Raw genomic sequence first — 25575 nt, 5'->3', positions numbered from 1 at the left:
TCAAACAGAGAAGCACCGGCCTGGTGGTGGGGCAGTGGGGGCTTTCACGGAAGCTCTGAGAAGCCGACATGGCCAGCAGCACGTGGCCCTGCAGGGGCTGGGGTAGATGTCTTCGGGCAACTGCTGCCTCTCACCTACACCTGGAGGGAGGCCTGGGGCCCCTGTGGGGAGAAGAGGCTCTGCTGGGAGCCTGCTGAGACCTCCAGAGTCCTTGTCTTCCTGCAGATTCCTCTTTCAGCCAGCTCTAACCCAGAACCCTATTGGAGAAGGGGCTCCTGGGAAATGTTGTCCCTGCTTTAGCCAAATTGACAATAGGATAATCCAAGACACTGCACAGTGGGCCAGTGAAGTGGTATCTGTGTGGGGTTTGTGCGCCTGTATGCATATGTGTATGTGTGTGCATTCGTACACATGCATGTATGTGAGTGCATGTGCGTATGTGTGGTGCATGTGTGCACGTGCACACATGTGCTTCAGATCCCCTGCAGGAACGTCAGAAGTGGAGAGAGAGGGCCCCTGGGTTAGAGAGCCTCTTGAAGGCCAGTTGGCTTCCACTCAAAGTGGGATCAGCAGGAGCAGGCAGAGGAAGGGGCAGAGGGGCATCTGCCAGCTCCTGGCCCCTCCGTCCACATGTTCTTGGGGAGCTGCTGGCATCTTTGCCTCCCCGAGAAAAAAGCCTCAAACCGCCACTAAACTGAACTCTTGGAGAGACTTTCTTTCTCCCCTGGCCTCTGCTCGTGTTGCTGGAATTCGCCTACCCCTCCCATCTTCATGCCTTCTCCAGTCCTGCTCCCTGCCTTGTGTGGCTAATGTGTCTTTCGGTTTCGGATTTAATGCTCCTGCCTCCACAAAGCCTTCTTTGATCCCTCAAATGTGGGTTGGATATCCCCTTATCTCTCCATCATGGCACTGGTCACTGTATGCCATACTCTCCAGTATGCTTGTCGGTTCTTCACTGGACCAGGAGCTCTGTGGGGGTAGGGACATAGGACCTTGCTGGAACTTACCAGCAAGAGCCATTTTTTTCCCTTCCCGGTATCATACAAGTGCTAAGTGGTCAGGCCTTTCTGATTCCAAGTTCTAAGCTGTGCATGTGTGCGTGCACCTGTGTGTGTGTTGATGGCTCATCCATCCCCCTGACTCTCTCCTTGTGAGAATGGCCAGATGGCCACCTCTGCTGGGACCTCTGCTCTGAAAGGGCAGTATGGATGGCGGGACCTCAAGACAGCATAACTTATAATATCTTCAGAATTTGCCAAATTGCCCTGGTGGATGGATCAGGGAGCAGGGCAGTAGAAGATTAAGCAGAATTTATACTCTTGGAATCAGGCAGTGTGAGCCTGAGATGGATGAGCAGGAGGAGCTTTGTCCTTTCCAGGGCTTGGACCCAGTGTCCTTGGACATAGATGTTCAGAGGTCGGCGAGGCAGCCTGAGCCGTCGATGCTCAGTAGTTGAGAATGGAAAAGATTCAGAGGGCGTCTGTGTGTTCAACGGATCTTACCAATATTGAGGTCATAGGTGACATGGAGAATCTGGTGAGGGACCTTCTCACCAGAAAAACTTAGCTACCCACAAAAGTTTATGTATCATTTTGGGGGCTAATAGGTGCCTGAAGTCCGTGATCTATGTCTGACCCTCATCCTACAGATGTGGCAACAGGACTAAAGAGGCCACATGCTTGCCTGAGTGAAAGGCTAGCCGAGACAGAGGGGAGATGAGGGGAGCCATGCCGCTCACTTGGATGGAAAGTTGACCTTTGCCTGTTTGTGATGGTGGTAGAGACACGGTAATGCCCTCGGATTCCAGTAAGGGGCAAAGCGTCCGACGGTCTTCGGGTGCTGTGGCCCCGATGTGTTGATGCGTCAGTTATTAGGATTGTGTCTGCTTCAGAAGCCCCTAGCTGGAGTGGGGAAAGCATGGGGAGAAGGTGGGAGCATCAGCCTAAGGGGGTCCCCGATAAACACGTTGGCAGGGGGTGTTAGGCGGGTAAACTGCTGGCTGGGTGTTTGCCTTCCCTTTCGTCTAAGACTTGGCTGCTGCACATTTTCTCCACGGAGGTTTAGGACCGATTTAATGAGCTGTTCTTTAGAACAGTCTTCCGAGGTGAGTTAGTGAGTCTAAAGCCAAGAAGTGAGGAAGCGAGCTCCGGGGCCATGTCCTCCGTGCTTCCTTTCTCCCTCCGTCTGCCCAGGTCCAGGCACCACTCATCCAGGCCGTGGCCTGTCCGCTGGGTGGGAGAACATTCCTGTTTCCCCTGAAGTGTCCTGTCATGCCTGCTAAGGCACACGCTAAGGGTGTGTGGAGGGAGGAGATGAGATAGGAGGAACCCAAACTGCCCCACCCCCAGCGCCCGAGTCCCTGTTGACTCAGTGTGTGGAAATGATGCCAAATGAAGGAGAATGGTTCTAAGGAGATGAAAAGGCACTTAATAAAACAGGAAGCTGTGGGAATAGTCACTCAAAGCAACTCTGAAATGTCTATAATGAGATCTTAAAAGCAAATTCTAGAATCTCCAGTTCTCCGCTGTCTGATCTCGGATGCTGTGATATCTTCCCCAGAGCTTTACCCTTAAGATTGAGTTATCGCTCTGCATTGTAGCTCTTGGTCCACAGTAACTTCATTAGCTGACTTTACGTTTATCCTCAGCGCTTAAATCGCTTTAAATAAGTTTTGTCAGTTGAAGCAATGTCATAGCTGTCTTGGCTCACAGCCCTGGGAGTGGACCCCTGTAGAGTGTTCAGCACAGCTGCTCTCAGGGCAGAGCCTTGGCAATCCTATACAACTTGGCCCTCATCGTCCACGGAGGGTCACCTCTCCCACTGCTGACTCCCCTCAATCTTAATTTCCTACTCTGCTGAATGGAGTAACCCCACTGCGTTAGGGTTGCTGCATGCATTCAGTAAAATTGGTTCAGAGTGAGTGCTTAAATGTCGTCCACTCCATCTGTAATGGTTACCCACTGCTATGTAACAACTTGCCCCAGATCAAATAGCTTAAAACAACATGCCTTACTATCTCATGGTTTTGTAGGTCAGGAATCTGGGTGAGGTTTCATGGGTCTCTTACAAGGCTGCCATCAGGTGTCAGCTGGGGCCACAGTGACCATGATGGAACTGGGGCAGGGGCTGCTTCCCAGCGCCTCAGCGGGTGCTGCAGGATGCTGCTGCTGTGGGCCTGTTGTGGACGTGCACTGCGGCCTCAGTGTCTCTTGACTGGAGCCTCTCTCAGTTCCTTGCCTCGTGACCCACCCACCCCCCGCCGCCCCGCCCCATGCATGGCAGCTTGCCTCATGAGAGGGGCAAGCGGGTGTGTGAGAAAGAGGGCAGTCACAGTATTTTTACAAGCTAGCCTCAGTAATGACAGCCAGCACTTTTGCCATTTTCTGTTTTTTGGGAGCAAGTTGTGAGATCCAGGCCACACACAGGGGAACGAATGCCAGGAGGAGGGGATCATTGAGAATCGTTTTAGAAGCTGCCTACTGTAATTATGATCATTGTTCATCCTTATTCGCTGGATCTGCAGCTCGGAACGGTGAATATCAAGTGTTTTGTAAAAAAGTTACAGAATATAACTATGAAACCTGATGTGTAGTGTTTGGTGTCCGTGTAGGCCAGGCATCTCATGGACTCAGCGGGTTTCCCTCTGGGAGGGAGCCTGCGTCTTTGCCGTTTGTCTTGTGACCCGTCTTACCCCACCGAGAGCCCACATGTGTTGCTTGTGAGGAAAGAAGGGTGACAAAAGAACAGCTGGTTCCTTTGGCAGGAAGTGTGATTTAAGTAAAAAACCATGTTAATTTCTTTTAAAAACAGTTAAGGTCACACCTTCTAAGACACATTCGGTAAACTAAGTTTCTGCTTAGCTGCACAGAGTGTGTACTTCGGGACGAGCTTCTCTGAGCGAGCTGGGAAGCTGCGGGGCTGTGATGAGAACAGCGGAAGTGGGGGAGACCTGAAGCTTGCTCTTCTCCCCCATTGAAACAGCATCTTCCCTCTGCGTTTCCTTCTTTAACTTCTCCGTAAAGGAAGGCCGGAGAAGAGGTGGTGACCACGAGGACTTCCTTGGAGCCGGGCGAGGTCTCGTCTTTTCTCACTCCTCACGTGTCGGTGACTTTGGCTTCCCTGGAACAACCAGGATATTCCTTCGCCGTCAGCAGGTCCAGGGGCCAGAGCTCTCTATTCCTGAAAGATTGCTGGACTTCGGAATCCACCAGATCTGCCAACTCTGGAAAAATGAGAGGCAAATCAATTAACAGTAGTAGAAAAGGGTAGTATTTTTTAATGTTATAAACATTTTCTTACTAGGAACAGTCTCTTTGGGGTAGAAGATGTCCCAGAAGCAAGATCATCTGTTCCTTTTAGAGCCTCGTCCAGGAGCCACAGAGGACTAGGCTGGTGTCTTAGCTTTGACACCCATGTCCTGGACAAGCTACTGTAATTCTCTTCTCTAAAATGATGATTCTAAGACTTAGTCAAACACGACCAGAGATATGAGGAGACAAGGCAATTTGACTGAAAACCTTTCCACAGACGACAGAAACAGACCCATGGAGGGTCTAGACAATGGAACCATCAAACATGGACTTCAAAACAGGTGTGCTTAATATGTTCAAGGAAATAAAAGTCATGATTTCAAAATTTGGCAACCAATCAAAAACTATACAATGAAAATTGTACAACAGAAAAACGTACAATAACTGATAGCAAATCAATAAATGGGATTACCATCAGGTTAGATATATCTGCGGAAAGAACTAGAAGATAGATCAGAAGAAAATCTCCAAAATGAAACTCAGACAAGAAGATGGAAAATAAAGAACAGAAAATAAAGCATATATCCGATAAGGTGAAAACGTTTAGTCCAGGCATGATTGGAGTCCCAGAAAGACAGACGAGATCTGCTGGAGCAGAAGCAATACCAGAAGAGCTAACAGCTGATGCTGGTCACATAAAACGCCTGGTGGGGTGCCGGGAACTTTTCGCGTGCTCTGTAAATGCCAGCTTTTGTCATTGCCCATATCACTCTTGCCCACTCCTGCTCCTATGAAAGATTTGTGCTTGTACTGTTGGCAATATTACTGGGGTCCCAATCTCCAAGACCGTTTGTTCCCCAGAGATCTCTGTACTCTCCTGGGGCCTTCGTCTAAAGGCCTGGGAGTCTGGTTCACACTGGCTGAAATCCCCAGTGTGAAATTAGAGGAAGTTTCCTATGGAAACAATGTTATGCATAGATATTGGGTTCTTCCCTGGAGAATGCTATAGTTCAGCATAAGTTTGGGAAATAATCATTATTTATTTACGGCATTATTTCAACGGAAAAATACAAATCTGAATTTCAGATGGTTAGCCAACAAATGGACTTTTGGAACACCACCATCACTATCCAGTGGATGTATTGGGGATTTGGAGGATTGCCTGTGCAATGATCTTGGTCACGGTCACTCTAACCTCCTGTCTTTGATCGCTCTGTAAAGTCTAAGTCTGATGTGTAAGTGTTCCAACTGCAGGGATCAGGGCTTAATCTTCTTATTTCCTGTGCTTGCGTACTGTGGACCCCACAGGCACTGAGTGAGTGCATGGAAGGGTGGGTGCATGCATGCCTTCTGGAGAGGGGCAGTCTGGTGTGTGAACTGAGTGCTGGATGTGGGCAAGGTGAAGCCTGAATCTTGACTCTACTTTTACTAGTTATACGACTGTAGGCAGTTCACATAAATTTTAGACCATAATTTCCTTACTTGGGAAATGTGGACAATGCCATCTGTCCTCTTCTTTGCGAAGGGTTGTGGTGAGGACCAAGTGAGATAAAGTAAGTGAAGATGTGTGCCTCTGTTCCCTTTGGAACCATCTAATCTTCTCTTTCTTGTGGCTTTCATGCTCCTCATTTCTGCTTATTTCTTCATATTCTCTAGCAGGATTTTTTTAACACCTCTCCTGGTCATTTTGTGTATTTCTAACATGGCACTTTATTCTTTGTATGTGGACTTTAGATTATTTTCATTTGTGTTTAGAGGATTGTGGACATTCCAAAGCTATGTTCATTAATTTGCGTGGGACATTAATCTAAGTGCTTAAATTCACTTGTACTGCTTATATCCTTAAAATTAGGTCTGTAAGCAGTTTTTTCTCCAGGAGGTAGATAGAGAAAACAAAGCCTAGTGACTCTCAAACTCAGGTTAGAACCCACCATTTTCAATATGAGACAATTCATTTCCATTTTTGTCATATATGTAGTTAGTTCCTCTTTGTAAAGAGATTTGTCATAATACCACTCCACTGACGTCCTTCAAAAGAACCGTAACAGAAAGAACTGCAGAGTTGTTTCTGGGAATGCTCGGGAACTTTTTATTTATATTGCGTTTTCTGCAAATAATTTTGTGGTACGGTTTCCTAAATATGGTATGATGCCCAGAGCTGGATTTTTCTTGCATTGTTAGCTCAGCTTTTCCTAGAACCTTGCGTGAAGGCTGGGATATACTCTGCTTGGACAGAAGTCTTACCACCCCCAGAGGAAACCTTGTCTGATGTGTGGTAATTGAACAAGCACGTTATGGACTTGAGTTTCATGATGTTTTTTGCTTTTATGACACTTATTTTTTTGCTAGTGGTTACTGTGATTTATAAACATTGAACCCTTTTCTTTTCAATGCTGAAGAATCTGGTACAACGTGCTTGGGATACATAGGAATTATTTTAGACCAGCAAGATATTATTTAGGGCTCGGGGGCAAACAGACCCAATTAAGTCCATAATTCCAATAAGTCCTTGAACGCATCCAGGAACAAAGTACTTCGGTCCTCCTGTGGGAAGGGAGTTGTAGGTACAGAATAAGGTGACGCACTGGAGATGTCCAGGGAGCTCAGTGGAAGCTCTGCGGGTGATGTGCAGTGTTTTGACCTTGAGTCCTTAGTCCCGCCAGTGTAGGTTCCTCAGACGTAGTGGCCTTTGACTCTCGTAAAGAGTGTGTGATTGGGGTTTTCCGTAGGTTGCTTTGTTATAAACTCAGTGCAGAAGAGTGGAATGAGGGTGTGTATCCTCTTCCTCTTAGCCAAAGCTTTAAAATACGCTTGGTGGGTTAATATAGAATTTGTGCCACATTTCCGTGGGGTTTCTTTGAAATCTCTAAATGCAGAGCTTTCCGGATTGGGATTCCTGAGCCTGAGAGAAGGGTAATCCTTTGTGTTGACTCCTGTTTTCTGTTCTGGGTGGACCCAGGTTTCGGGCCGTGGAAAGGGCAGGTGGTGCCAGCAGGGAGCCCTGGCCTGGATGGCTGGGACTGGCCCTTGGACACAGGGCGTGGTGATGAAGCCCTGGGCCCCAGTGCCCTACAGCTATAGGAAATGGAAACTATTTCCCTCATGACCTCATCTCTTCAGCAGCAGCACACACTTCCTCCAGACGTTTCTCCCCCATCTTCCCCAAAGTGGAGCTAATGACCAGTGATGCACGGCACTGCCCCAAGTTACTAGTCACTGCTCTCTGCATCTGCTGTGGTTTGTCTCCACACAAGGCCATCGCCTGCAGGGGGCGGGGGGGATGTGTCCGGTGTCTTTTACGAGACTTTTGCTCCACTGGATTGGACTCTGCGGTGCTCTTGGCTTCTCTTATCTTTGGGTTCAGAGGAGCAAGACATTAGCCATCCCACTGTTCTGCCTTTTTCTCTCCTTATTTTGTTTCTGTCCACCTACAAGATCTGCTGGCCTCTGTAATATGCCTAAATTCCTACTTAACTGTTTGAGACACTTAAGACTTTTTAGAAGTTTGTACAGCTTAAAGTCTAAACACTTAAATAAATAGATGACCGAATGAAACAAATAAACAAATGCAGAAAGCCTTGCCATATGGGTCCTCTCTGACTCCCAGACCAGAGACGGATGCTGGGATGATCGCATCCGTAGTCAATATGGACAAATCGTATGCTGCTCTTTGACCTTTTGATAGGCATGAAATGAAAGCTAAAAAGATTACTGTCTCTGTCATAATTTATTTAATTTATAGTTATTTTTTAGGCCATTTCTAATTTTTATGAATAACACTTCAACGAACTTTTCTGTGCTTATTTTTTTCTTCTTTTAACTACATTCTTAAGATTGGAATTCTTGAGTCTGTGGGTCTTGTTATAGTTTGTAATTTCCTTTCCATAAGAGGCATGTTGATTTATAATGTTATCAACAGTGTGTATTTTTTATTAGTTTCTCAAAAATCCTCACCACCTGTAAAGATGCCTAAATTGCCTGCAGAGCAGCACTCAGTGAGTTTGGATGGAGTGGAGGAGTCGGTAGGAGTGTGTTGACTGTCGGGAAGAGTTGAGCGACAGGAGACAACAGCCCTTTGTTCTGGGAACCCACCTCGATTGAGTCAGTGATTCTCTGCAGAGCTGGGTTGAAAAGATTTTGAGGCCCTTTTCAGGTTCAGGAAAATAACGTGTCCTGAATTGATTAGCGATGTCTTCCCTCAGAGCAGGATTAGGCAGTGGGGGTATACTTGCCTAAGGTTTACCGTTCTTTAATTGGAGAGGTAGGAACCTCTCCTTGAAGCCCATTGTGATAGTCCAGGGGTGGATCAAGCCATGCCTGGCGTTTTACGTGGCAGCAGCTGAAAGTTTGTGGTTGATGATTTCATAATTACAGATTTATACGTGATTAATAAATGTGACAGTTCAAACAGCAGAGATTGTAATGTCAGAGTAAGTGGCTGTTCTTAAAGATCAGTATTATTAGCCCCAAATAATAATGTACATGAGAGGAGTATCATGAGGGCCCCATTTCCCAGTAAGTGGATGGAACCAGTTGTGAGACCCCAGCACACAGCTGATACAGCCCTACAGATGAGAATACAACGCGACACTGGTTATCCCCCCAGGGAGGATTCTCCTAGACTTTGCTCCTGGTTGGTGGAATCCGAGTTGGTTTTATTCTAATGCCTCCCAGTAGTTGGTAGTATGTCCCCCTTTCGTTACCAGCAAAACCCAGTAGATCTACCTTGAGGACACACGATGCTACTATGGATAGTAAAACTGGAAAGCAGTAATAAAAAGACCCCTTGTGCGTTCTAGAAAGTGGGTTTTTTTGGGGAAGAAGTCTACACTTGGCAGGGAGGTTGACTTGACCTGGCAAAGCCTTGAGAGGATTTCACTGGGACTCTGAAAATTTGATTCTGACTCTATAGGTGGCTGTGGACCTTGAGGAAGTCGCGCAGCTTCCTCTTTTGCAAAACTAGGAGATTGGACAAGATGGGCCGTGATATTGTCATAATCTTATGAATTGGAAAAGTATATGCAGAGATGAGTTTCCTTCCATTGGTGTCAGGCTACCATCAATAACGTGGCTTTTGAAGAATGCTGGGCATCCATGATCCTCCTCTCTTTCCCTTCTCTTCCTTCACAGACTCCTTTATTCACCCAGCAGGCTTTCTTCTCTTTTCTGCTTTCAACCTTTCTGTTTTCCTGTGCGATGGTCATGACTCACCAGCGTTTTCCTCTTGTGTACGTGTGTCACCGTCTGGATGAGGTTCCTGCAGGAAAAGCAAACCACAAAGCCGAGTGATTCATGAGCATGGCCCGTATCCTGGCCTCAGGCTCTCCCGGGCTCTCCTTGGGCAGGGCCTCCCCTGGCGGCCAGCTGGGGAACAGCAGTCGTCCTGGGAGAGAGGAGGAGGCCCCACGGTCATTTCTTGAGCCGTCACAAAGCCACTGGCCAGAGAAGATTATTTGACGCAGTTCTTCATAAGAATATTTTCTTTTCTGAGACAAATGAAAACTTTGCCTATTGTTTTGTTCTGTTATTTCTTTCCTATCAAATGTATAAGAGAGAGAGAGAAATGTTCTGAGTTAAATTGTAAAAAGAAAAGAAACGCTGAGTGTATTGGGCTGAAGAATTAATTGTTAAACGTCAATTTGAGCAGGCGTGCTGCTTTAACTTTTCAGAAAAGCAGGTGTGTAGCTTGAGTTCTCTCTGGAAGACCATGAGTGGAGATGAATAGTTTCAAGATGGCTTTTGAATGTTCATCTTCAGGGATTTTTTTTTTTTTTAAAGATTGGCCCTGAGCTAACATGTGTCGCCAATCTTCTTTTTTCTTCTTCTTCTTCCCAAAGGCCCCCAGTACATAGTTGTATATATTTTTAGTTGTAGGTCCTTCTGGTTGTGCTATGTGGGATGCCAACTCAGCATGGCCTGATGAGCGGTGCCATGTCCACGCCCAGGAGCCAGACTGGCAAAACCCTGGGCCACCTAAGCGGAGCGCGGAGACTTAACCACTCGGCCACGGGCTGGCCCCTTCAAGGATATTTTGAGGGTTGGCCTTGCAGGATCTGTTGGGCTGTTTTGGGGATGTGGAGCCAGTTGTTTTGAGAAGCTTTGGGTAGAGTGAATGGATAGACTCCGAAACGTGCTTCCCAGACCAAAGCCCCGACTGTGAGGACGCACAGTCTAGCCAAAGCCCCATGCACCAAGGGCGACTCACAGTGAGGAGCGCCATGTTGCTTAGGGGAGGAGGGCCCCTCCAAGGGGCATTTTCTCAGCTTGGAAGTAGGATGAGCCTAGGTGTAAGCCAAAAGGACACTCAGGAAGCCCAAAAAGAAACAAAACTTGGACGGTAAGGATTTGTCTCCTGATCTGTCTCTGGGCAGAGGGTCAGCCCCAGGCAGAGCAGCCCTGGCCGGCTGTGTGCTGGTGCGTAGCTCTGTCGGGCACCTGTCACGGTCATAGAATGCAGGGAGGCCGAGGAAGGGTCGTCTTACCTCCCATCAATCAGGCTCCTCTGTGTTGGGACGTGGAAGGTAGGGTTTGATGACTACTTGCTGGACCAGTGAAGAACGGACGAATAAAAGAGCCCTGAGAAAGAGAAATCCTAAACTGATGGAGAGGCCCAGTGAGGGCCGAGACAGGCTCTTTTGTCAACCTGCGTTCCCCTCATAGGAATGGCTTCGATGGGTGCAGAGAGGGCAGAGATTAATCATTTAGCATTTCTAGTGGAATAGTAAATTTGAAAACTCTCTACAGGAAGGGGTGGGGTTGCACCCCATGAGCTTGGTGACATAAAAATAAAAATTGGTGTGCTCAGTGTTGGGGAGAAGTTCCCACCCTGCCTGCTGGGCAGTTGGCAGAAAACAGTTCACCGTATGAAAGAGGGCGTTTTCCGTATCTTCCGGGGTGGGGTAGGGTAGCACAGGTCGTCGGCGTGCAGCTTCTTGGGGTTGCATGGACTAAAGGACTGCAAGGAACTGCTCCTCCACAGGGGGTTAAAGCGACTGAGATGACAAGAACAGAATTGTGGTTGGGGGACTGTGGGGACGTCAGCAGGAATTCACGCAGAAGGAGCAGCTCAGAAATAGCAGCTACACTGATGCGGAGTCTTTGGAGCTAATGTTTTCATTCTGCACCTCAGTTTGCACACTGCAGTTTTGTTTGGCTCAGCACCAGTGACGGCCACTCTCCTTCCGGAGAATGATTTCCTGATGAGGAGCACAAGCTAATGCCCTTCTTGCCCCAGGTTCGCGGGAACTGCCCCCTCAACATGGGAGCAAGAAGGAGTCTAAATAATTCAGATTCTAAGTTGGTATTTCACATTTCAATATCTAAAGAAAAAGACATTTCTCTGAGGTTTCAAAGTTTTCTCCTTGATCTTCAGATTTGTTTTTTGTTTTTTGAGGAAGATTAGCCCTGAGTTAACATCTGCCACCAATCCTCCTCTTTTTTGCTGAGGAAGATTGGCCCTGAGCTAACATCCGTGCTCATCTTCCTCTGCTTTATATGTGGGATGCCTACCACAGCATGGCTTCCCAAGCGGTGCCATGTCCGCACCCGGGATCCGAACCAACAAACCCCAGGTCGCCGAAGCAGAATGTGCGAACTTAACCGCTGTCACCTGGGCAGCCCTGATCTTCAGGCTTTTAAAGTTACACCTTTAACATAAGAGAATCGTATCCCTTTTTTCTCCTTCCTGGGCTAAATATGCCTTGTTTCCCTTTCACTTATAGATCTTGACGTCTCAATGGTCCTTTCAGATAAGCGCATCCTGACAGGACTTCTCTGTGGTGACCGTCTGCAAGCCATGTATCTTCTTGCCTTGCCACCTCCTCAGAAGAGCAGCTGTTGGCAACTGAGGGCAGCCACTTTGTTCTACTTTGTTCTACTTTCTGGGCAGTCTCCCAACTTTGTCTAGTAACTCTTCCTTTGAAATTTCCATTTCTACCATCATATTTTTAATTTCTAAAGGTTGGTCTTACTCTCTGAATGATCTGTTGAAATAGCATCCTGCCAGGGCCGGCCTAGTGGCCTGGTGGTTAAGTTCATGGACTCTGCTTGGGTGGCCCGGGGTTCGCTGGCTCAGATCCTGGGTACAGACCTACACATCGCTTATCAAGCCATGCTGAGGCGGTGTCCCACATATAAAATAGAGGAAGATGGGCACAGATGTTAGCTCAGGGCTAATCTTCCTCAAAAAAAAAAAAAGCATCCTGCTCATTGTTTGTGGGTATAAATGTCTGGTATTTTTTATCTGAGTGTTTCTTTTTAAGAGATTAAAATGCGTTCTGAGGCTCTGTTTGCACCAGGGCTTGTCAGCTGTGCACACCTCTTCTGTCTGGGCTCACACAGGGCAGGGAATCGCACTGGGCACTCCCTGGGCTGTATCTCAAGTGCCCCAGCCCAGCCCCTGTCTCGTCCAGGTTTCCTGGAAAGTCAGCTTCTCTGGGTCCTCTTGGCATGCGGGTGGGTGTCCTCTGTTCTGTGGCCTGGGGCGCCAAGGGTCTGTGTGTGTGAGCTTCTCAGGAGATGCTGTGTTCAGGCCTGTCCTCCAGTTCCTGATATGCCCAGGGGTTCTGTGGCATGAGTGGAGCTGCTTCTCATTGGCTTTGCTCCCTGCAGGCACTTAAGGCTCCAGCTGCTTCTCCCTCGGTGACCACTCAGCCAACTGCTTTTCGTTGACATCACTTGTCTGGTGTGTTTCTTCCCCCATGTCTTTGACCTTGTGAATTTGTTTATTTTATTCCTTAAACCATTTTGCAAGGGTTTTGGAAGGGAGTGGATAGAAGTGCATGCATTTGATTTCCAAGGTGTAACTGGACCTCTGTCCTACTCAGCTTTAGAGAATTATTTAACAGAGAAAGAGCTGAGATGAGACCTTTATATGATTAAGCAAAACTGGAGGTTATTATGCAGTCATCAGACTCTAAAGAGAAAATGTTAGACCTGCAGAAATTAGAATTCATAGGTCTTACAGGTGATACCTACAAAAATAGATTACGCAGTTTTTGAGTGCTAAGGTTTTGAACAAAATCAGTTTGTCTCTACCAAAACAATGCAGTGTGTTGCCATACCTCTCTTCTAGATCCCTCTAAAAATTTGCAAATTTCTGGAAATACACGTACTGTGAACATTGCCAATTCTAGGTCAATTATTGTATATATGGGACATTTCCCAAACTTATTTTTGCCATACTTCTTTTCTTTCTATGAAAGCAATGCAATTTCATTTCAGGAAAAACCCCGCTCCTCCTCCCCCCTTCCTGCCGCCAGGAGCAACCTCTCCTCCCTCTGGTTCTGTGTTTACACTAGGTCAGAACTGGCACCCTTGATCTTCATGGCTGTGTCCTCATTCTTTTCCAGGACACCGGGGTTGGGAAATCAAGCATTGTGTGTCGATTTGTCCAGGATCACTTTGACCACAACATCAGCCCGACCATTGGGTAAGTTCCTGTATGTTCTCTTTCACGTTTCTTCCTTTCAAAGCACTCAGAGAGGTCACTTTGTGCCTGAGCCTTCAAACGGTTTTCATCCCAGCCAGTGAGAATCGATCCCACTGGAAAGACTTGGACGGAAATTCAGGGACTTTGAAGCAGTACGTCTGGGCTTACTGTCCCTGTCAGTAATTTTTTTTTGTAGCCAGCGTCCTCATGCTGCAGCCTGAGGCCATTTCCTTGATCCGAGAGAGCGGTGTTCTGCAAATCATGCGGCCTTATTTCCAGATGGAAGAGGAGACACAGGACAATTCCCCAGGGCTCCGCTTAAACCTGCCTGGCAGTGAACTTGGAGACGCCGTCCACTCACACAGCTGCACTGTCTGCAGCCTGTGGGGCAGGTCGACTTTCCTTTTCTGGATTAACGAGCATCAGCATTTCCATACCTGTGCTTGAGGGGCGGGCTGGATCGGTCCCTTCCCAGGCCCGAGGATCTGGGTGCCGGCTCCCTCTCCTGGGGGAGGCTTTCGCCAGAGGGTCTTTTGCCGTGGCATTTTGCAGATGCTCCATGGTTGCCTGTCTTAGGACTTGGCCTCACTTATTTTCTCCCTGCAGATAGCATGTTCTTTGCAGAGAGCAAGGGTTTGTTTTCCTCAGAAGGGAAACAAGCTGGGTATATATTTGGGGAACGCTGCAGGACTGGTGAGGATGGGGGCAACTGTCTCTCTCAGTAGTAAGTAGAGAAAATTCGTGGCAGGGCATAAGCGGGTGCTCAGGAACAGTGGGTCGATAGGCCAGTGGTTGGCGCAGTGGACGTGAGAAAATCCGATACGTTTCGTAATTAAAAAATGGCTTAAAGAAATGTGGTTGAGGAAACTGAGCGTCAAGAACCGTGAAGGGTCCAGAGGCTAACCAGTTATCTGCCCGCGTCTCATGGATGCTGGCAGAAGACACTCGGCTCCTGTGTCAGAGACAGGAAATAGCAGTAGCCAGAGTATTATTGCTTGGCCTTGGTTCCCTAAGCCTCACTTTCCCCGAGGGGGAGGCAAAGAGCTGACACCCTACATGCAGTGGGTTGCCTCACAGGAGAGGAGCCCAAATCTTTTCTAACGGGCTGTAAGCATGCCTGTGCTTTGCTCTCTCCCTTCCGAGCCATACAGACATCCCGACAGCACACCTGGGGAGGAGACGCAGTTCTGCCCTCGAGAGGTGTGGGATGTGAGAGGCGTGGGCATTGCCTCCCAACGCCAGTGCTTCTGTAGACGGGGGACAATTTTATAGGGAAATTTTTCTCGCTCTCATCTGTGATGTACTTTTTTCCTCTTTAATTTGCCAGTTTGTGTCTCTTGATAATAAAAGCAAAACCTATAAGAGTGATAAACTGAAGTATGGTTCTGGAAGATGGAAGAGGGACTTTTGCTGTCTACTCTTTTTCTTAATTAAAAAAATTTTTTGAGGAAGATTAGCCCTGAGCTAACATCCACCACCCATCCTCCTCTTTTTGCTGAAGAAGATTGGCCCTGAGCTAACATCCATGCCCACCTTCCCGTTTTGTACGTAGGACACCTGCCACACCAAGGCTTGATGAGTCGTGTGTAGGTCCGTGCCTGGGATCCCAACTGGCAAACCCTAGGCTGCTGAAGTGGAGCGTGCAAACTCAACTGCTGTGCCATCAGGCTGGCCCTCTGTCTGCTTTTTAAACTTAAAAAAAAATTTTTTTAATAACAAATCTGTCTTCCTTTGGTAATGATTTCTTTTTAAATAAAAAGGCATAAATAAATGCATGCTTCACCACAAATTATGGTAAATACATAAAAGTGTTAAGCATAACTGTTACTCATAGATGTAAGGACCATTATGCCAAAATTATAATAAGCATATCACTCTGATCACCATCGCTTGGTCAGAGCATGTCATCATGCCAGCCCAGATTCAAGAGTGGAAATACACTCCACCTCATGGGGGCAGTGTGTGGAGTCGTGTTGTATCCAGCCCCCCGCACTGCTCTCCATTCTGGGGATAACTGATCAAACGCTGTTGGTGGTGCTTCGCCTAGTAAATACATTGTGGTGGTTGGGGCTTTTAAACAATTATGTCTTGTATGGAAACTCTCTGTACTTTCTGCTCAGTTTTTGTGTAAACCTAAAACTTCTCTAAAAAATAGTCTATTAACTAAAAACTTTTGTATTTGTTCTTTAAATTATAATGCTCATTGTGAAAAGTTCAGATCATACATAAATGTTTAAAATTAAAACGGAAGTTAGAGGATCTTTACTAGCTCTCCAATCCCATATTCTTCGATTTGTATTACCAATATTTAAAAGTCCAAAGTGCATGTTTAACTTATTTCTTAGAAGTATTTTCTATGTATATGCAGGTATACAAACACCTAATTTTCAAAAACAAAAACAGTATCAGGTCCTTCCTAACATGCTGCAGCATGCATTCTCTGTCCATGTGGGTCATTCTCCGTCCATGTGGGTCATTCTCCGTCCACGTGGGTCATTCTCCGTCCATGTGGGTCATTCTCCATCCACGTGGGTCATTCTCTGTCCATGTGGGTCATTCTCCGTCCATGTGGTTTTCCTTATTCTTTTCATGAATACAGATCTCCTGGAAGATGGCATAAACAGGACACTTTAATTGCTGTCTGTGCATTTCCTCGACAGAGTCAAGATTAAAGTTTAATTTTTCTGGTTATAAAAATTCATGTTCAGTCTAAATAAGCTAAAAAACACAGAATTTATGAAAAATAGGAATTATAGTATATATGTAGTTTTTATCCTGTTTTCTACTTAATATATTTTGAACATTTTCTTATAATGTCACATAATCTTCAAAAACATGATGAAAACAATATTTTTTTCTGATTATAAAAGTATATACTCATCATAAAAAATTGAAAATGAGGAGAAATATAAAAATTGCCCATAATCTACCCCCCAGAGTAACTACTGTAAACATTTGGTATATTTTCTTTGTCGTTTTCCTATATATATATATAAAATCATTTTTTCATTCAGCATTATATTGTGAATTCCATGTCATTAAATGGTCTTTAGAAACAATTATTTTTAATGGCTATATTTTCAATTTTAGGCATTTAGGTTGTTTAAAATTTTTTTACTTTGATAAATAATGTTACGATGTATATCATTGGGCATAAATACTTGCGTCTACCTCTGCTTATTTCATTAGATTACATTCGTAGCAATGGGGTAATTTAGTCAAAGAATAAGAACATATTTCAAGTTCTTGATGGATATTACCAAATTGTTTTTCAGAAAGCTTGCCCTTCTGTATATGAACGAGCTTTAGGTATTATTTAAAAATATTTTGCATGTGTTATTTTGAATTCTGTTCTTCTCCTGTAAGCTTCACACTTGAGCCTTTTCTCCTAACTTAATTCTTCATAGACACAACGGCAAGCGGCTGCAGCATTAAACTGTGTGCTCCTCTGCTTTCCGTCTACTGCGTGCCTCACTCTGGATCAGGATTAAGCTCAGCTCCTCCATTCTGACGTGTTGTCTTTTCCTGGTATAGTTTAATTGCCCAATTTTAAAATCACTCAAACTTTCTCCTCTTTTCTGGGATTTTGAGAAAATGTTTCCAAACCCCAGTTTCAGAAAAATAAAGCTAGCAGGAACATGCAGACTTCTTGGAAGATGGCGTAAGTGGGATACTTTTAAAAGATTGAGTGCTTATCCCTCAGCAGGTAGGCCGGGAGTCTGGCTTATAGGTATGTTTTGTTTAGTGTGCTTTAAAAATCCTAAAACAATAATGAACAATCAGGAGATTTTTACATAATAAACTTGCATTCTGACCTCTTTGAAAATCAGTAGAATTGGAGCACTGGGTGTGCATGCTCATGTGGCGGAAGCCACTGGAACTGAGCCCCAGGGGCTCCCTCTGCGGGGGCCGGGGGTGGGGTGTGGGGGGGCAGGGCTTGCTATCTCCACTCCACGTCACTCCCACTGCTTATTGTTACTGTTATTTTTATTATCATTACTTTTACACCTAGCCCACTTTGCTCATTTGCACGGCCTACCTGGTCCCATAGATATTTCAGTTCTTGTCCTTGGCGCAGAGCCTTTTTTCCAGTAACCCAGCCGGCCCTAAGGGTCAGTGCAGCCAGGTGACTTGTTTGAGCGCACACAGCCAGTGAACGGCAAACTTGTGATTCAAACCAAGTGCGTCAGTCTCAGAGTCCACCCTTGTTCTCCCACTGTGATCACCGACCAGCGGGAAAGGCCACAGGCTCTAAAATGTCATCAGTTCAGCGTCGAAAGAGTTCATTCTTATCATCTTCTGTGACTCACACTGAAAAGTCTTGGCTCTGCTGTTCAAGCAGATTGTGCCAACATCTTGAACATATATATGTGCGTGTGTTTCTCCCTTTCTCTTTCGACTTGTAAAAGGAAATTGTGTGACTTCTCTGCCAGATCTTGGTTCCCACAGATAATGAAGTCAAGTCAGCATTGCAGAATCTTCCCCCTCCACTGCTGGAAGGTAATCTGTAGAGAAGAAAAGATGCCTGAGGTTCTTATAAGATTGAAAGCTAGCAGAGGCTGGAAAAAACACCCCAAACAACCAAAAGAGCAATGATTGTCAGTCTTCATTTCAAATATTGATAGTTCTTCTCCTAGTGACAAGAAATCAGGGACAGAGAGGGGTGTGTGCATGTGTGTGTGGGTGTGCGCATGTGTATACACTATATATGTATGTATGATATGCATTACTTCTGTTACTAAAGCTGTTTCTCAGGACTTACCGTGTAGCAAGGGAGAATTTCACAGTTTTAGGTGTTATTTTTAAAAATGTTGTGAATTTCACAGGGGTCATTTCCTGTTCGACCCTATCACAGCCCCCCAGATCATGCAGAGTAGACATGGGTCCTATTTCACAGATGGGGAAACTCAGGGAGCTTCTTCTCTGACCACGGACAAGGCAGTCTTTCTGGTCTCAGATTCCACCAGCCCCTTATCTCTGAGGTGAAGGGGTTGATATTTTATGTTTTTTCCACCTCTAAAAGTTTATGATTCTAAGATTTTAAAGGCATGAACTTAGTTTTCTAAGCCTGAGAACTTTTTAACATGTGGTTGATGTATTATTTATCCTGTTACCTAGAATATATGAGGAATGAATGAAAATCTGGCTTACATCAAAGCAAAAGCAAAAACAAACACAAAAACAAAATATTGACATAGCTGTCTACATAAAATTTTAAAAGGCGTTTATGGAGAAACTTCCAGAAACAACATTAAAGGGCAAAGATTAAACTGGAAAAATATTTTTAAAAATATACTGTTACAGGCTGGGGCCGGCCCCATGGCCGAGTAGTTAAGTTCGTGTGCTCCGCAGCGGGCGGCCCAGTGTTTCGTTGGTTCGAATCCTGGGCGCGGACATGGCACTGCTCGTCAGGCCACGCTGAGGCGGCATCCCACATGCTACAACTAGAAGGACCCAAAACTAAAATATACAACTATGTACCGGGGGGCTTTGGGGAGAAAAAGCAAAAAAAAAATAAAATCTTAAAAACTAAATAAATAAAAAAATAAAAGATTCCTATTTAAAAAAATGTATATATATATATACTGTTACAGGGGGCCAGCCCAGTGGCACAGCGGTTAAGTGTGCACGTTGCACTTCTGCAGCCCAGTGTTCACTGGTTCGGATCCCGGGTGCAGACATGGCACCTCTTGGCAAACCATGCTGTGGCAGGCGTCCCACATATAAAGTAGAGAAAGATGGGCATGGATGTTAGCTCAGGGCCAGTCTTTCTCAGCGAAAAGAGGAGTATTGGCAGCAGTTAGCTCAGGGCTAATCTTCCTCAAAAAGAAAAAAAAATAATGTTACAAAAGGTTAGTATAAAATACTCAAAAAGTGCATAAGAAAAGGATGAACACTACAACTGCAAAGGGGCAAAGGTCATGAATTAAAGATTCACAAAAGTAAAATACAAGTGAACAATCAACACGGAAGTGATAGCCAGACTTCTGATGAGGATCATACACACAGGAATGAGATACTGCTTTCTACCTGTCGTACTGGAAAAGATTTGAAAGATTAGTATTGGTTGGGGCAAAGGTCGTCTCACACCCCGCCATGGGCGTGTAGGTTGGGACAACCCACAGTTTGGCAAACATAGGAAAGTGGAGCACATCTACTTCTAAGAATTAGGTCCAAGGAAATAGTTGTACAAGGATGCAAAGATTTAGGTACAAGGATATTCATTTGATCATTGTCATAATAGTGAAAAATAGGTGACCAAAATGCCCATGAGTGCATTTTGAGAGCAAATTTGTAATATGGTGTGTAATACTCTGTCATTTTAGATAATGATGTTGATCTATATTCATAGAAATGGAAAGATGTCCATGATAAAGTGGAGGAGAAACAAAATTTATGTAGAGTCTGATCAATTTGGGGGGTAAAAGTTGTATAAAAATAATTTGGAAGGACATATACCAACTTATTAGCAGTGATTGTGGCTATGTGGTAAAATTACAGTTGAGTTTTATTTCCTTTGTTTTCCTTTTTTGAATTTCTTTTTTGTACATATATTGCTTTTATAATGGGAAAAGTAATAAGGATATTTCCATTTTTAGAATATATTTGCTCTTATCAGTAGTCTGGGATGTATATTTTAAGCACTTTTAAAGAAGTGAAATGTCATGGGACAGATGTGGTTTTAAAATACTGGGTCATATCACTTAGAAAAATACTGAGAATTTCCATTTAGTGCAGTTGTACACAGATAATTAGAACTCTCTAACTGTTAACCTTTGGTGTGTGTGTGTATGTGTGGGAATTGCAAGGACATATGCTTTTCTCCTTGGGACTTCTGGTTTGTCTCTTAGTCTTGGGGAAAAGCAGGAGAAGTTGAGGAAATATTTCCGGGATGCGTGCCGAGTGGGTGCAGGGCTGGGCTCTGCGCTGGCCCTGGGGGCCGGCTGGACCACATGAAAGTGAGAGGAGACATCCTGGCACTTTACCCCTAAAAACTCTAGTATGCATCTCCTAGGAATAAGAATATAATGAGAATACCATTATCATACGTAGGAAATTAATTTTGAGTCAATGTTTCGTCACAGATAGTCTAAATTTAAATTTCTCCAATTGTCCTCAAAATGTCTTTTAAATCTGTTTTCCTCCTAATGCAGGATCCAGTCAAGGTCCACGTGATACATTTGGTTGTTTTCTCTCTTTCTTCTCTCTCTTAATCTAGATCTAAAACAATCTCCTGGTCTTTTGTTTTGCTTGCTTTTCATGACGTTATCTTACTTGAAGCATCCAGGCCAGTTGTCTTGTAAACATGTTCCATGTTCTAGATTTGCCTGATTCTTTCCTCATGATTAAATTCAGATGAACTATTTTTGCAGAATGCTGTGTAGGTGATGTGTGTATTTCTTACTCCATCACATCAGCAGGCTTGTCATGTCTTGTTGTCCCACTGTTGGGGACGCTTGCTACTTTTAAATGAATAAGAAGCTTTATTTCACAGAAAAAAAGTCAAGGGTATTAAACATTCCTTGTATTAGATTTTTACATCTTTCATGAGCACAAAGAAAAGCTTAAGAGGAAATATGCAAAAGAAAATATCAAGATATATACTATCTGTACTGAGAATATCAAACCCTTCCTTTTTCATGGAGAGAAGATACATGTTTAAGCTACCAGTCTTTCTCCCTGCATTTATGCTGGCAGGATGGGAGTTAGAGCTCATGTTCTCTTCCTGGCTGTTAGTGTTGGGTTGATAGCACAGGTAAATATGTAAGGCAGTTTTCTGTTTGTGCCATTGCAAGGCCTGAAGAGTAACACGCCCAAATACCAGCTCCCCTTTTCACTCTTAATTATTATAACAATATATTTTTAAAATCTAAAGCTTTATTTTCTTTCCTGATTTCGGGCATATTATCTTAGAAGAATTGAAGATAAGTGTTTTTGGAAAGGCAGTGTTTCAAATGCATCCTTTGCCTCTCCTCCATCCCCCACAAACCTCCAGTTGGACAACAGAACATGCAGAATCTTTGCTTTTACTTGCTCCAGCTGCCCTTGCTTCTTCTGAGGGGCCCCCAGGACGTGAGCTTTCAGGGTCCCGCTGAGATACAACCTTAACTTGTTTGAAACAGGAGTCTTTGTGAAGACTGTAGAGGGTAATTGATAATGTGGAGATGTTGATTCTCTTTTTCAGGGCATCTTTTATGACCAAAACTGTGCCTTGTGGAAATGAACTTCATAAGTTCCTCATCTGGGACACTGCTGGTCAGGAACGGGTAAGGAAACGCTGCTGTTGGCTTTCTAGGGAAAAGACCGAGATCAGTTTCTGAAGCCTTCTTTGTATTTGGCAAGATTCTCTTGGTTGCAAGTGACAGAAACCAGCTTGAAATTATTTAAGCAAAACAGGAGACATATTCTTCAGCTATGAGAAAAACGTGGGGGGGGGGGCGTATCTTAAGGCAGGGCTGAGTTCAAGTCTTCCAAACGCCTTGTGAGAGGCACCCAACCCCGTTCCTTTTTCCTTCCTTGCTCACCTCAACATTGGCTTCGTTTTTAGGCAGACCCACCTTCCTCCCTTCCCGGAGGGTGGCAAGGATGGCCTCATAAGCAACTCCAGGCCTGCATTCTACCACCTCAGCAAGCCTGTGAAGGAGAGCACCTCTTTCTCATGAGTTACACCCCACCTCTCCGAGCCTCTGGGTCTCATTGCCTGGTTTGGGTGGAGTGCTCCCGCCTGAACTTGATGCTGTGTAGTGTTCTGGGGGATTGGCGCGCCTACTGGGAGGGTCGGGTGCACGCTTACCCGAGAGGCACGGCTCCACCTGATCCACACGGCGGGAGGTCTGCTGGAGGTCGGGAGCCCTGGTTCCTCAGGGGAAGTCTGGGTTCTTTTACTGGAAAATGGAGGAATGCACTTTGGGTTACCAGAAACAGCTGATGACTTTTCTCTTATTCTTAGTTCTTTTTATTTGCTGAAAATATTTATGGAGAAGATTATTCATTCAAGCAGCTTGTGTCTTTAGATTTTAGAAAGTGAAATAACAAGTGCCAACAGACTGTCTGTAACAGGGAGTTTGTATAACAACTAGAGTGTGTGAGAGTTGGAAGGGGTAGCCAGGAAGAAGGAGCACAGGGAGAGGCAGTGCCTTGTCTTTACTGAGAGCTCCAACCTGATCACGACTTTCGTCAGAGCTGAGAATTATGCAGTTAGATGGCTGGAACTTTCCCTCGTCTGACCCAGGCTCAGATGTCGCCTTCTCCACTCCGCCAGCGACAGTGTCAGCGCAGCGTCCTCTCCCCTCCCTACTGCACTCGCTTCGCCTTTCTCCACAGCTCTTACCACCTTCTTAGATACTACTTAGTTCACTTACTGACTCCGTTTGTCTCTTTCTCTCAAAGGAAGAGAATCTGGGGTTCGGGATAATCCATCATTTTCATTATCGGCTCCTAACAAGTCAAGTGTATGTTTATGTAATTTTCATCTTATATAAACCCCCTTTTAAAACTAACGTTCCAGCGTTTGCAGATAAAGGTGTTTTAAAGACTCCTTTTTTTAAAATTAGGACAAATCTTCCGGCCTACAAATGCTAACCTCATTAGAACGTCTTGCATTTTGCCGCTGCGCTGAGCGCAGACGCGCGCACACCCGGCGCAGCCGCTGCGCAAGCACCTCTGTGACTCTGTGCGTTGGCCGTGCGTCCCGACTCCTGACACCGGTGACCGCCGGCCACGAGGGGCCTCCTTCTCGCCACCTGTGTGTGCTTTGTAGCTGGTCTGCGAGGTTTTTGTTTTTGGAGTTTTGGTTGTTATTTAGATGTAAGCAGAGAGGTTCTCCCGCTCCCTTTTTACTTTTGGCCATGAAATAGTTGCTTTTGCAGCTGCTTTTGATGAGTGCCCTAAGTCTTTTTTACAAGTGTCTTAGTATTAGCTGCTTCCGCTACCGGCTGACGTGCACCGAGGACTTGCTGTGTTCCCTGTGCTGTCCCGAGTGTCTTCTGCGTACAAAGGCATTTAGTCCTCTCACAGCACTCTGAGGTAGCGACCATTTTTATCCCCATTGAGGTCACTGAGGCACAGAAAGGTTAAGTCACTTGTTCAAGATCACACAGCCAGTAAAGCTTAAAGCTGAAATTTGAATCTAGCAGTTTGGGTCTTGAGCTTTATGGTTTTGTTCTGATAGAAAAACCATGCAGAAGCCATACAGTTGAAAGTAAAATTATCCAAAATTCCACTACCCAAATATTTCCACTGTTGACATTAGATGGCCATTGGTCAGATATCTCACTATGTGTGTGTTGATAATCTCATCTCAATGCGATCGTGACTCTTTCTAACCTGCTCTTTTCACTTGATAATATCTTGTTCCTAAGGGGGCATTCTGTATGATCTAAACAGAGTAATCGCCACTTACTTACCTCTTCTACTACAGTGTTCAAGGGGTTCACTGCTTTTGGTGAGATTTGGTACTCTAAAGTGACTATTGTAGTTTGTAGTTTGGCCCCCTTACTACCTCAAAGCAAAATAGCAATAGAAAATTTTTCATATGACTGTATTTCTAATTATTTGAATTGATTTTCCTAAAATTTGACTATTAGAGATTGTAAATATCTGTGACTATATTGCTATGCCCACTTTTGGAAGCATAGCATTGTATAGTAGCATGTATGTGGTCTGTTATGTCTATGTATTGCATTAGTATTACAGCAGACCCCCTCACCTGTGGGGGACACGCTCCAGGACTCCCAGTGGATACCTGAAACTGCGGATAGTACCGAACCCTATATAAACCGTTTTTTCCTCCACATACATACCTATGATTAAGTTTAATTTATAAATGGGGCACAGTAAGAATTTACAACAGTAACTTCTCTGTGTCATATCTGAATTGCCAGCATCACTACCCTTGCGCTTCGGGGCCATTATTGAGTAAACTAAGGGGGGCTTGAACACAAGCACTGCGGTACCGCAACTCCTGATCTGATAACCAAGAAGACCAACTGCTCAGTGACTAATGGGCCGTGGCGTCTACAGGGGATCCGAGGGACCTCCTGGGCGGGAGGGAACCGGATGGCTCAAGATTTCATCACACTACTCAGAACGGCAGGCAATTTAAAACTTATGAATTGTTTATTTCCGGAATTTTCCATTTAATATTTTTGGACCTTGGTTTACCACGAGTAACCATGGAAACCACAGAAAGCAAAACCTGGGATAAGGGGGCCTTGTGTATATGTTTTATTAGTGTTACGTGTTGTTATAGTTCTGAGTATGTGTGCCAGGCCCGACTCTGCAGTAGTGTTTCAGGGAAGAAGGACTAATTTTGGATGATAATTTCAGGTGAATGCTTCTAGAATCTAGATTTGTGGAGCGTGTGTGAGCAACATCTCCGTGGCCCTTGCAGTCATGCGATCTCTCTCACCCTCGAAGGCCTGCTGTGGTTATCCTCAGGCTGTCCTTGTCTGGGGCCCCCATGCAGTCTCACATGTCTCCAGGGGTGGCAGTTTTTCACTCGCTTTGGCAGCTTGTTGCTGGACTTAATGGTGCTTGTAATGACATTGCCTAATGTTTGAGCTAAAAATAAATTCCCTGCTGTGGCTTGTGCCTATTGCTATTTGTTCTGTCTCATTAATTGTCGGAGTCCAGCGCATTTTCTTATTCCTCCTTATCTTTGTAGAAATCTGCTACTGTTCTTCTGAGTTTTCATAATTATAAATAAACAAACTCTATTTGGATTTATGATTTGGTGATGGAAACTTAGATTTCTGTGTCCTCAAGAGAGGAAAATGCTCAACGCAGTGCTCTGCATGTGTTAGGCACTGTGTAGCTGCTTATTTGTGGAAGGACTGACCCATGTTCTGCCTGGCATGCACGGCATCCCGGCTAATGCCCCACTCACTGCCCCAT

General features: G+C 45.1%; 1 protein-coding gene across 2 annotated transcripts in view; it reads left to right on the top strand.

Annotated features, from left to right (window-relative positions):
* The window catches only part of RAB31 (RAB31, member RAS oncogene family), a 117630-nt gene that overhangs the window by 41322 nt on the left and 50733 nt on the right, over window positions 1-25575 (top strand). Inside the window, exons 2-3 of one of the 2 annotated variants that reach the window (XM_046672157.1) lie at window positions 13601-13680; window positions 21866-21947. In XM_046672157.1, coding sequence (XP_046528113.1) covers window positions 13601-13680; window positions 21866-21947 — 162 coding nt within the window. Of the gene's footprint in view, window positions 1-13600; window positions 13681-13763; window positions 14073-21865; window positions 21948-25575 lie in introns of those variants that run through there. The other variant, XM_046672156.1, reaches the window with a different exon arrangement.

This window comes from Equus quagga, chromosome 9, assembly GCF_021613505.1.
Source record: "Equus quagga isolate Etosha38 chromosome 9, UCLA_HA_Equagga_1.0, whole genome shotgun sequence".
Lineage (NCBI taxonomy): Eukaryota > Metazoa > Chordata > Mammalia > Perissodactyla > Equidae > Equus > Equus quagga.
This window is presented reverse-complemented; position numbering and strand designations above follow the sequence as displayed.